This window comes from Typopeltis vanoorti, chromosome 12 (genome assembly GCF_054136105.1).
Source record: "Typopeltis vanoorti isolate ZY-2024b chromosome 12, IOZ_Tvanoo_1.0, whole genome shotgun sequence".
In the NCBI taxonomy this organism is placed as follows: Eukaryota; Metazoa; Arthropoda; class Arachnida; order Uropygi; family Thelyphonidae; genus Typopeltis; species Typopeltis vanoorti.
In genome coordinates, this window is record NC_143560.1 from 115450908 (window position 1) to 115464281 (window position 13374).

A 13374-nucleotide genomic window follows, 5' to 3' on the forward strand; every position below is an offset into this window, starting at 1 on the left:
GCCAAGGATTTTTCAAATCTATTAATTAAATTTTATATAGGCAGACCCAGGAAAGGTTGGCAAAAGGAAATGAAAGAAAAATGGGAAAAGAAGGGAATTAACTGGAAAGAAGCAAAACAACAAACCTTGGACAGGATGGCATGGAAATCTCTTTGGCAAAATCTCAACGCTTAAAAGCATAAGAGATCATAGACGAAGAAGAAGATATGAAGTAAAAAAGAAATGTGTTAAGTAAAAAATAAAGGATCATTTAGAAAAACAAGATTATTCTTTAATCTTTATTTATATATAAGGAGTACATACAATTATTCTTTCTTGGATAAAAATTGGTGTAGAGTTGTCTGGTGAAATTTTTCTTTCTTTTTTCTTCGTATAAAACTCGGTAGCAACGAATGGAATTTTCAATTTCTTCACGAACTTTCATTGATCACTCGAGATTAGGATCGCCGTTCAAGATTTTTTTTTCTTTAAAATTTTCAGCAATTCTAAACAATTTTTCCATTTCTTTGAGGGTAAATTCCTTCGCTGCCACATCAATTTGTTCATCATTATCATCGATTTGAGCATCATAAGCATGTTCTCTTTTGAGTTTAATTAGGTCTTCATCATCCAGCTCCTTATCATGTGACTGAAGCAGGTCCTGAACATCACCTTTTTCAATTTCTTTTAGTCCTAGATCGAAGCCAAGCTTAGTTATATCATTGATAACACCGGTTACTTCATTTTCAAATCCTTTAAAATCATTTGCACAATGAGGAATAATCTTTTGCCACACTGCTCTCAGGTTGCTAGATGTTACTTTACTCTATGCTTCCTTGACATTCTCAGTGCAATTTTTAATATTGAATGCCTTCCAGAATTCTGTCAAAGTCATAGATTCATCTCCTGTGGTCTTTTCTATTACTTGTGAAAAAGTTCTTTGTAAGTAATATGCCTTGAAGGATGTGATTACACCTTGATCCACTGACTGGATGATGGAAGTGGTATTAGGTGGTAAATAAATAACTTTTACATTTTTGCACAAATCATTCAGTGCTGTTGGATGACTAGGTGCATTATCTAATATCAACAAGATTTTAAAATCAAGATTTAATGACTTGCAGTACCTTTTCAGCTTCAGGACAAAAACAGTTTTTAAACCAATCCTCAAAAATAGTTTGTCATCTAAGCTTTTCTATTGAATCTCCAATGAACAGGGAGAAAATTTTTATCTAAACTTCTAAGTGGGTGAGGATTTTGCGAACGATAAATAAAGAGAGGCTTCATCTTGTAATCTCCAGAAGCATTACCACGTAGTAAAAGTGTTACATGCCCCTTCGAAACCTTGTAGCCAGGCTGTGATTTTTCATTTTTTGCTAAAAATGTTTTAGTGGGCATTTTTTTCCATAATAAGCCTGTTTCGTCAGCATTAAATATCTGATCATCGGTATAGTTTCCTTCTTCAATGATCTGTTTTAATTCACCAGGAAAACTAGCTGCTGCCTTTTCATCGGCACTTGCAATTTCACCTTGTACACCAACACTATGATTGCTCGATCGCTTTTTGAACCGATCAAACCACCCTGAACTTGCAGAGAAAGTTTCTTCCACTACTGATGCCTAATCATTTTCAGTTTCTAATTGTTTTCTTTTTAAAGTTTTAAACAAATTCAATGCTTTGGTTTTTATAGTCATTTGACTGAGAGGAATTCTCTTTTGGTTACAATCTTCTATCCACACTGACAATAACATTTCCATTTCAATCATAAGATTGCTTCTGTTTCTCATAATTTGAGACCCAAACGAGGTCGATGCACTTTGTCCTAGTTGCTTATAGTTTGTAGTGTGGTATAAAATATGGCAAATGGTTGATTCATTTAGGCCGTACTGTCTTGCAATTTTGGCTTTGGTTATGCCTGCTTCATACTTATTTATCATATGCAACTTATCTTCTAAGCTGGTCACTCTACGTTTCTTCTTGATATCATCCTTGTTTCTTTTAGCATTCATTGTAGGGGTAAATAAGAAGAGAAATAAATATCCACATGTACTTCAGACAAAGGCAGGCAGTTACTGGTGAGTGGTGGGCAGGCATCGTCAGATAAAAATGAAGCGCTACAAGAGAGCGATACCTGGAGAATGGCGACTCGAACTGGTTGCATATGTAGTGGGCTACATCTCGTGGCCGCGATAATTCAATTTAAAGTACAGTAATTGGAATTTTGGTATCAAATTATAAACCGCGATAATCGAGATATTCCTATTATGGAATTCAGTTGAAGAGAATTAGCATTTCAACTCATAAATTGTCATCTTGCCTTTTGTTTGTGGGTCATGCGATCATTTGTTAATACCACACCAATCATATGCACGTCTTCATAGGTGCTCTATCTCTACTGGGCTACCATTACTCTCTGTTTTGCACTCTGCTTTCACTTCTCATTAGTCATTTGTGAAGGATTGTTCATTACGTATCTCAAGTCTTGTAAATTACTGGTAATTTTTGCTCGAAATATGGAGAAATGTTGAAGTTACAGTGCTGGTTTTAAACTCCAAGTTGTTGATTTTGCAGAAAAACATGGCAGTCGAGCATTAGGCCATGAGTTTACAGTTACTGAGTTTAATGTACGATTGGCATAAACTGAAACTTGCATTAGAAAGCTTTCCTTGACCAATAAGTCAAGAAAAGCATTCCGAGGACCTAAAAGCGGAAAGTTTCCTGAATTGGAGGAAGAGTTACTTGAATATGTATTAGGTTTGTGTAAAGATAGTTAGTTTATGCAGATGAAAGAATGTTTTGCACAAAATGTTATATTTCAAAGTGAGTTAGCTACAAAATGAGGCATCAGTTGCCCAAACCTGAAAGTGAGCTGAGGTTGGATCACAAGATTCATGAAGAGGAAAAGTTTCTCTTCGTCGAAAGACATCCCTTTGCCAAAGAATGCCAAAAGATTTTGAGGATGAGGATAAACTGATGGATTTTCATCATTATGTGATTCAACTTAGGAAGAGCAATAACTATATTATCACAAATAGCCAATGCTGATCAAACATCCCTCAATTTCAACATGCCTCACCAAACAACAATAAAGAAAACAGTGAAAAAATTGTGATAATACGCACAACTGGAAGTGAAATGCAGCAATGCACAATCGTGCTTGTAATTATTGCAGATGGAAGAAAGTTTCCTCTTTACATAATATTTAAAAGGAAAGCAATGCTGATGGGTAAATTTCCTCCTGGAATTCATGTAAGAGTCCAAGAAAAAGGATTAATGGATACTACATTGGTTCAAGATTGTATTAGAACAGTTTGGAACAAATGGCTAGGGGCCTTGTATCGATGCCTCACTCTCCTCGTGTGGGATAGCTTCCATGGACACTTAGGACCTGAAATAATAAAACAACTTTTGGATATGAGGACCGATGTGGCCATTATTCCTACTAGTCTTACACCTTGTCTACAGCCCTTGGATATATCAGTGAACAAACCATTCAAGGACTACGTAAAAAAATTCTACATGGAGTGGATGGCAACTGAAAGCTACCATCCTCCAGCAGGGAATATTAAGACCATCATTAGAACTGTTGTGCAACTGGAGAGCTTAAGAAATGATTTCGTCAGAAATAATTGCCAAGAGTTTTATAAAAACCGACATCTCTAATGCCCTGGATGGAAGAGAAGATGACACTATTTGGACAGATGACTTTGACAATGCACACAAGGAAATTACTCTCGAGGCTGGAAGTAGCGATAACGAGTAGGAGATTCTTGGCAAGTCATATCCATTTTCAATTTTTACCTGAAAACTTTAGTTTCTGAAAATCCCCGCATATATCTTGCACCACGATTTTTTAGCTTTCATTTTGGGGAAAAAAATTGCAAGTTATATTTGAGTAAATATGGTAAGAACAGGTAGCCATTAAAGATTTTGTTTATTTGTGGATATGTCCACCAAACTAGCTATGGCTAAGGCAGGTGAAGGAATATCAGCTTCAGGCCCTAGGGCTGGAGTAAGATCACACAGAATGATCAGTCTGAATTTTTTTTAGATGGAAGGACAAGGCTTTGTCAACAAGATAAAGGCATGAATGCATCATGCTTAGTTATAACAATTCAAGTTGGTAGAGTTAGGATTTGGACATTTTTTTCCCTGAGATTCTTTAGACACCCAAATACCATGTGAGCAAGGGCTGAAGTTTGGGCTACACAGTAATTGATACCAACTGTGTGCATTCAACTGAATCACAAATGCATTCCCTGTAGAGGACAAAGGGGAAAGTTCCGTGTTGAATAATGTAACTTCAAAATGAGATTCTGGAAGTGCACCTTTTGTTTATTACAGTTTAGCTTTTTGAGAGTGCTGCTACATGATGTGAAGATTGTTATATAAAACAATTTTTATATAATCTAATTTAAAGTACTATATTTTAAAAAAGGCGAGGAAAAAAATCAGTATTCCTAACATAAGTTGCATTTATTCATTTGATATGAACTTTAGAAAGATTGCAAACTTCCCTTATATGAAATATTTGGTATATTTTTCTCACTAGATCTCTACTGCAGAGACATCTTGTCTGGGAGCTAAACCCAAATATATGGAAAGATTGTTAAGTATTGTTCACTCAAAAACTGAAGATGAGGAAATGGATATTATGATGAAATTTACTTTAAGTGCATTATGGAATCTTACAGGTAATTTTTTGTACTCCATTTTTACATCCAATGAAGAGATTTTCATATTAAATAATATAATGGTTTAAAATAATAATGTAATATTAAGTGCAATAATAATATTCACATTAAATCATATAACATTTCACATTAAATGTTCTATAAGAAATAATGTTAGCCTGAAATGTGGGTCAGTTCTAGATAACTGGGAGGAGACCTCTGCATAGCTTTATAAAGAATGGGGAGAACCAATAACTGACCTAATGCCTGTTCTTCACATGGTGTACCCTTTTAGTAGTTATCCACCTTGCAATTTGGGACTTAGTTGACCAAATTGTATTCTGTATTGGCTTAAACTGAAACAGTGGTATAGCTTGAGGAAATTTCATGCTGGCTGGTGCATTTTAGCTTTGCTGTTTACTGTCTGGTTAAACAAGGTTACCACTATTTTGTCAGGAAACCAAAGTGAACAGGAAAAATTCAACTACTGGAATGGATTAGTCTTCAGAAGTGAATGTCCCCCAACAGTGTAAGAAGTATCAATGAAAAAGAAGCCAAAAGAACTAGAGAGGTACCATGCCAGCATAAGTACTATTACTGAGAGAAAAATGAGACTAAAACAGGTGAGATTCTGCTGAATAATAAATCCATCCATCCAACAATAATGTTAGCCTGAAATGTGGCTCTAACAGGCACTTAATCACCCACGGCCTTCCAAGTATCCTTGGATTTCCTAACTGTAATATGAGGATAAGGCAGTTACCCCTATGCCTCTAAGTATTCTTGTGTGTGTGTGTTCTACTGGCCAGTTTGCCTGTTCTGAGGGATGAAAAACCAGAGTGTCCGGGAGAAAAAACCCTCTACCTCCATATGAGACCGGCTAACTCACGTTTAGTCGAAAGAGACTAGATAAAGATTTCTCATGTCATGGACGGGAATCAAACCCAGGTATTTCCGACCAAAGGGCTTCGTCTATACTGACTGAGTTATGGAGGCTCGCTGAATAATAAATACAAGTTGTTTATATTCAGGCAGTAATGATCAGGGGAAGGAAGGAATACTATAATATGGAAAAGAACTTCTTGATTGGCTGGCAGTTTCAAGCATTGGAAACATTTCAAAAAGGTAATTGAGCAATGAAACTTAATGGCGACTATGTTACTACAAAAGGTTCTACTAAAAAAGAAGTGGAGGAATTTTTTGAGTTATTAGAGATGGCATCTGACCAATGCCCTTTATTTTTTATTTTTTTTTTATACAGCTGTGCAGACCTGCTACTACTTGGCACAGAAATTTTTTAAACCTGAATGAGTGCACAGCGCTTTAAAAGTTTTTATCTAAGTCCGCTGGCAGCTGCACAGCAACAATTCAGTGTGCATGGGAGCATTTCAGTTACTGTGTGCAGCTTTGAGGAAAATTTGTATCTGACAAAGGAAAAGCTGGTCCTTGTTGGAAATCTAAACAGAGTAGGAAATGAATACCGGAAGTATATGTTAGACGTGCACTATATTTTTTTATATTATTATTTTTTAACTTAATCCAGAAACCCTGCTCTAGGAATTAAACAACTTTTTCAAGTTACTTCAGTTATCCAAATAAGCATAACAATAGTCTTATGCTGGATGATGAAATTCATTTCCCATACAGACATTCATAACATCATCTGTACCCATGGCAGGATTCGAACCTACTGGTTGGAAGCAGGGATGTTAATTATGCCTGCAGAGGCTAACAAATATCTAATTGATGGAAATTTTTTCACTTGGCTATGCTATCAATTATATATTTGGTTTAATCCTTTATCCAAGTGTAAGCAAACAATGTGCCTGAAGTATTTTCAGGACTGGGGCAACTCACGGCAAAGGTAGTATAAGTTCTCATCACTTGCCTTCCCTTAATGCATAGCATTATACATGTCCGCAAGGAGATGTGCTTTGCATTATGGGATACTAAGGCAAGTGATGAGAACTTATACCACCTTTGCCATGAGTTGCCCCAATCCTGAAAATACTTCAGGTGCAAACGTTGTTTGCTTACACTTGGATAAAGGATTAAAAACTGTTATTTCTTTGATATTTCTTTAATTTCTTTTATGTCTCTATATTCTTGTTTAACTTGAACTTTACCACTTTACTTGTATTCCTTCAAGAAACATCTGAGTCTTGTCTTGTTTTACCCCCAACTATATTCCTTGTCCGCTGCGCTTTTCATAGTCTTCCTTAGTGGCCTCTCCTTCAATCTTAAATTGTGTGCAAAGCCTTCAAACAAGGAGAATGCCTCAAGCCAGAGCCAAATTTCTACCTGATTGATAAAATCTGGGGATCAAAGTCCTTTTCGGAAATAAGAAAATTTATTTGTTTAACTGCGCCATCTTAATTCTTATACAAGAGTGAACTTCTTGTCAGAGATTTGACCTACAGATTATCACGATTCCAAGAATTATCAAAGTTAAATAAGCTCTTACTAATTTTTCTTAGCAGCAGTCGTTACCATTTCTCGCACTTTTACTTATACAGGTTCTATATTTTTAGCAGATGGTGCATTGGCTTGGAAGATCATACACATATTTTGGGTTAAGAAACAAAGAAATTTATTCATTGTAAAGTACGATACATGTTAATCAAAAACTAAGCTAAATGAGGGGTCCCTTAAATTAAGCATGCAATAAACAACAAACAAGATCTGGTTCACAATCAGTATCTCTCATAAGTGATATTAACATAAATCCAATCTGCCCTTAACCGATTACTTAACACAAATATGTAGATGAATGCCTTACTTCCTCCTCAATTAATGTACGCACAACACATCAGTCTCAACTCAACTTTAAACTAATGACGATTTCTGTAACCTTACACTTCAGAACTACAAATAACCATAATAGAAAGGGTGATGGTAAATCCCTTTATGTTTTTATAGCCGGGTACGAAACTCGGATCAAAATCCATAGAGTTTCATGCCGAAAAAACTATTGGCGAGCCCAAGTGTAAATGATCACGTGGGTAGTACAACACCAGGGCAACTCCATGCAAAGGTGGAGCAAGCTCTGTCACTAACTTTTATATTCTCTCATATTGTAAAACCCAGCTCTTAAGAGATGTATATATATATTGTTTTACATTTCGGCTTATTAAATTAGTAATTTACAAATAACCTTGTTAGAGGAATAGGTACTAAAGCCCTTAAATCTGTCTTAACAAGTCCGATCCACAGGAAATTTTACACTGTAGCTCACCCTGGCCTAAAATCATACAATACAACAAGAAACAAAGCTCTGCATTACCAATCTGACGAATTTATTAGAAGATACTTCTCATCATGTCTTCTTGCAGGCTTCCTTCAGGTCGTTCTTCTTATTCTTCAAACTGCTTTCCTTTGCCTTGACTTCTCGGTGATTTCAATCATGAATCACTGCTTTACCTTATGCACAAGAATCCATTTAGCTGGAGCTATACGAAGTTCCGGCGCACGCTGTTTGTCCCACTGCATGGAATGATTTATGCTCAGCCATGCCCGCTATTCATCGGCGCCGCTGAACGACACTTACTTGACTTAGTTGCCTCGCAGGTACGACCTACCACACGGAAAACCGCAGGGGGAGAAAAACCAAACCTGAGCTACGAATAAGAAAGGCAAAAAACAAAAAGCCGTGAACTCGCATCGCTAAGACTTTTATATGCTTCGCGTTTGTTCTTCCTAATATGTCACTGATTTGCAGATGCCACCCAAATCTCCTTGCACACCGCACCTTCTCCTCTCATTCCGTTTCCGCTTAGGCAACTTGCACGTGCCTTCAGTTCATATAACAAATGCCTGTGGTCATGTTTATAATCGAATTACAATAGTTTACTCTAAACTCTGACCTTCTTGTTACAATATCACCTCTACATTACCTTATTTCTTGTCAGTTATTTAAAGACCATTTACAAAATACTCACATAGAAAAATTATATGAATGGACTATTATTACTATATGTACAAGAATTTCTAATATTATCTATTTACAAGTAATTCTCTTTAGGGAAATTTTGCATTTCAGTTAAATCCTGAATAAAATACAAAAATTACAATTTAAGTGTGCATTCCAGATTTAACAAAACCAAATATATAATTGGTAACAAATATCTAATATCATAGCCACCGTAAAAATGTGATCTTCTGTTTGGGGAAAAATCTGTATCTGAGGTAAGTAAACAAATGACTTAATTCAAAGGATTGGCACGAATTATACATAGAGGCACACAGAATGAGAACATGAAAAAGCACAAATTTTTCAAACAATGACAAAAATTTAAGAAACAGCAGTATGAAATTAAAATCCAGACTTAATGTTTACATTTCAAAATGTTAAGATAGCTTAATCTCACTTACCTGAAATCTTCATCATGACCTAAATGCATATTTTAAAACCCAGAACAATCTGAAAACTTTGTCATTCAGTTAACTTTGATATTGGGTGCCTGTACAGAAGTGATAGGCAGCTATTGCAAAAATTAGCCTTCCACTTCGTAGATGTGATGAATCTGGTGATGGACAACTGGAAAAGTTGATTTCTCTTATGATTTTTAAGAAATATGGTATACAGTATATTTTTTTAATTAGAAATTTATTTACATCATGAAGTGTGCATAATAACTGTCCCTTTTTGTCTTTAATTCATTATTTATGAGATAAAAAATCCTACTGCGTTATTTGATTATAATTACACATTTTAATTCCTTTACTAATGGAAAATAAAGTATTTTAGATGCTTAATTGTGATATGTACAGTATAGTGGAAGAATGTTTCAAATGAGTAAGCATCCAGTTTGATCCCTCATGTATACAGTAAAGGCAAATGAAGAAATTTCTTTTGTGAACATACCAAACTACTCTTCTCCTAGACCTTCCTCTATTTTATCTCATATTCTTGTTGCCATTATCCTTTTATAAATGTTTGGACAGTGGCACAATAATGTTATTTGTTTTATAGTTGGTGATATTACTTTGGTAATTTTATGGTGTAAACTAGTGTGATATAATAGAAATTTACTTTTATATAATGCTCATTCCTATCTATACAAGTGCATTATGCAAGATTTATATCACTTTGAATTCTGATCATGGTAATGGCATAGTTTTTGCTCTTCAAAATTCAGTTTCTTTGATTATTATCAAAAATATTTTTCTTTTAATTTAGATGAATCACCTAGTACTTGTAGTGTATTTCTAGAAAAAGGAGGAATGGATCTGTTTTTAAAAGTGCTTGAGGTGAGTTGTGTTTATTTTTAAAATCCTTTAGAAAGGAAGCTTACAAAAGATGTAAATGCCATACTGATATGTTGAGATATTGTTTATATGTAGAGGATTTATTGGTAATTATGGCTGCACTTAAAATTTCCAAATTTTGTGTTCTTTTGCCAAGATCTTGGCTGACTAGCCAAGATCCTGGCAAAACATGCTACGATCCGTCATTTTTGTAGCATGTAGAGCACAGTTAAGCTTGGAATGGATTTTCATGGTGATCTGGCAACCCACAACTTGGTGAAAAACCCTGATGAAACTGATATACATGACAATGTCAGTATTTCGGTGAAGTCCAGAGAGCCATACCCAGGAAGTCTTAGTATCATGCCTCCATGTGGACCCCCTGGGAAACATGAAATGAGCCATAGCTAAGTTGAGAAAAGAAATGGCAGAAAACTATAAAATCCATCTCCCAAGACGTTTAGTGGCCAGCTTGGGAGATTAGGCCACAGCTCCTCCACCACAATACTTGGATCAAGAAAGGCCGTAAAGCCCATGACCAAAATGGTGAAAACACTGGATGCGACTCAATTTCCCAGACAACATGACCACTCTGATTGAAACCATTTATGGAGGCCAGAGCATGATGCAGTGGAGAATATTTCCCAAATATTAAGCAACAGAGCAGCCGATAGAAATCATAAATACAATACTAATCAAAGCAAACCTCTTTTCCTCTATATAGGAACATTTAATTGTAGAACACTTAAAGAAGAAGACCTTACCATCTAGCAGCAAGAATTAAAACATATTAAATGGGATATTATAGGCTTAAGTGAAGTACACAAACAGGATGAACATTTAATAAAGCTAAAAAACAGAGACTACTTATACTATTATGAGGAAAACTAAGGGACAATATGGAGTGGGATTTCTAATTAAGAAGACGATTGCACACCTCATTGAAGAATTTAATTATACAGAAGAAAGAATAATAGAAATCACACCTAAAATAAACTCGACTTAAAATCAGGATCATCCAAATATATGTCCCCACCTCATCCCACTCTGATGAAGAGATTGAGGCATTTTGATACATTGCAGCACACTCTAGACAAAAAAAGAAATAGAAATCAAAACTTTACTATAGTATTGGGTGATTTTAATGCCAAAGTAGGTTACCCTCTCACCAAATAGACGCGATAGGACCATATGTATATGGTACAAACAGTAACTCCAGAATGGCTCTTACAGAATTCTCTATCAGTAACAAGCTTTATATTATGAACACATTTTTTAAGAAAGCTCCGAAAAAAATGAAATAGTTTATATACTGTGTAATAATAATAGAAATAGTCCAAGATACCTGTACTAAATCAAGTAAAAAGAGGAAGTGACCACTGACTGGTAAGAGCCAAAATTAAAATAAACCCCAAATTGGAAAGAATAAAATGGCTAAACAGCAAAAAATCAAGAAGTTTTGATTTAAAACCTATTGAAAACAAGAAAAAAGATTATGAACAAAAACTTTACTAGACTTAATAAACATATTTGAAGAAGACATAAATAAAATGAGCAGAAACCTGATCGAAGCAATAATCTCAGCAGCAAGCATAGAGATCAAAAACTTTCAGAGAAACCTTACAACTACTAAAAAAAGGGCAAAATATGAAACAAGACCAAAACTTAACTTCTAAAATAGAATATGCAAAACAATAAGAAAAAAGATGAGAAATGAAATAAGATCTTATAACACTATAAAAATAAAAGAAACAATTGAAAACAATAAAAATATGAAAAACTGAGAAAATATTTATCAGTTGGTTAATGGTCAAATAACTGCAAATAAAACAAGCATTAAAACAAATGGAAAATGTCCTGGTGAAGATCTAATACACGTAGAATTAATTAAATTGGGAGGAAACAACTTAATTCACCATGTGACAAACTCACCAAATTTATGTCTAGAAGAGGAGGAGGATACCAGATAACTGGAAAAATGCTACTCTCATACTTTTATTTAAAAAAAGGAGACAAAGAAGAAGTAAAGAACTATAGACCAATTAGTATTCTCTCTAATCTGTATAAAATTCTCACAAAAATAATAATAAACAGGTTAACTCATCTTTTAGACTCACATCAACCAGTGGAACAGGCAGGATTCCATCAAGGTTATAACACAATTGATCATATTCATGCAGTAAAACAAATAATAGAAAAAGCAGAAGAAAACCATTTGCCTCTCTGTGTAGCATTTATTGATTATGAAAAGCATGACTCCATCAAAACCAATGCAGTAATCAAGGCACTTCAGATTCAGGAAGTTTCTGGAGAATATACAGACCTCCTCCAAGAAATATATCACACTGCAACAGCAACAATCTAACTTCGTGTAAGTAGCAATAGAATGCCAATTGAAAAATGGGTCTACAAGGAGACTCTCTATCACCCAAAATCTTCATAGCAGTCCTTCAAGAAATATTTAATAATATAACTGGACAAACTTTGGTATAAAAATTAATAACAAAAACTTAACACACCTAAGATATGCAGATGATATCATAATTTTGCAAACACTCCAGAAGACCTAAATATAATGATAGATCTATATAATGAAAGCAGAAATGTTGGTCTAATAATAAACAGCGAACAAACTAAAATCATGTTTAATCATTTTGTAACACCAAAAACATAATAGAAAACTATTTCTTAGAGTCTCTTCATACACATACTTAGGTCATCTTATTGATCTAAACAATGGACTCCAAAAGGAAATAAATAGAAGAGCTCAACTGGCCTGGAGTACATTTGAAAAATTGAAAAGTATTTTTCAAAACAAGGATGTACCACTCTGTTTAAAAAGGAAGACATTTAACCAGTGTATTCTTCCTGTCATCACATATGGTTGTAAAACTTGGTCTCTGACAAAAGCACTGACAAACTAGCAATAACTCAAAGAAAAATGGAAAGACTAATGCTAGACATCGCATTAAAAGATAAGAAATGAAACACCTGAATAAGAAGCCAGACTCATATCACAGACATCATTCTTTACCAGAAGTGACTAAAATGGAAATAGGCCAGACATCTATCCAGAAGAGAAGATGAGCGATGGACCACCATACTAACACAGTGGAGGCTGAAGATGTCCTAAAAGATGGAACGATGAACTGTCATAATTTGTTGGAAAAAATTGGTTAACCATAGCCAAGAACAGAGAAAGATGGAAAGAACTGGAGAAGGCCTTCATCCAACAGTGGACTGAAAATGGCTGAAAAGAAGAAGATGGCTAAACATCAAACTGGGTGACTTGGACATTATTAGGATTAAACCAAGTATATAATTTCTTGGTATCTTTAATTTATAGTATAACCAAGTGGAAAATTTCCAACAACTGTCTCTAATCCACAGTATTTTAATAATAAGGTGTGACACCTTTTAGCAACTCATACAAAAGGAAGCAGAACTTTTCGAAAATAGATGAAACTAGTGGCG

General features: G+C 34.8%; 1 protein-coding gene across 1 annotated transcript in view; it reads left to right on the forward strand.

Moving 5' to 3' along the window:
* Positions 1-13374, forward strand: part of LOC150101152 (protein zyg-11 homolog B-like) — a 287455-nt gene that overhangs the window by 171477 nt on the left and 102604 nt on the right. Inside the window, exons 8-9 of the mRNA XM_090401483.1 lie at positions 4533-4674; positions 9833-9903. Coding sequence (XP_090257609.1) covers positions 4533-4674; positions 9833-9903 — 213 coding nt within the window. The remainder of the gene's footprint in view (positions 1-4532; positions 4675-9832; positions 9904-13374) is intronic.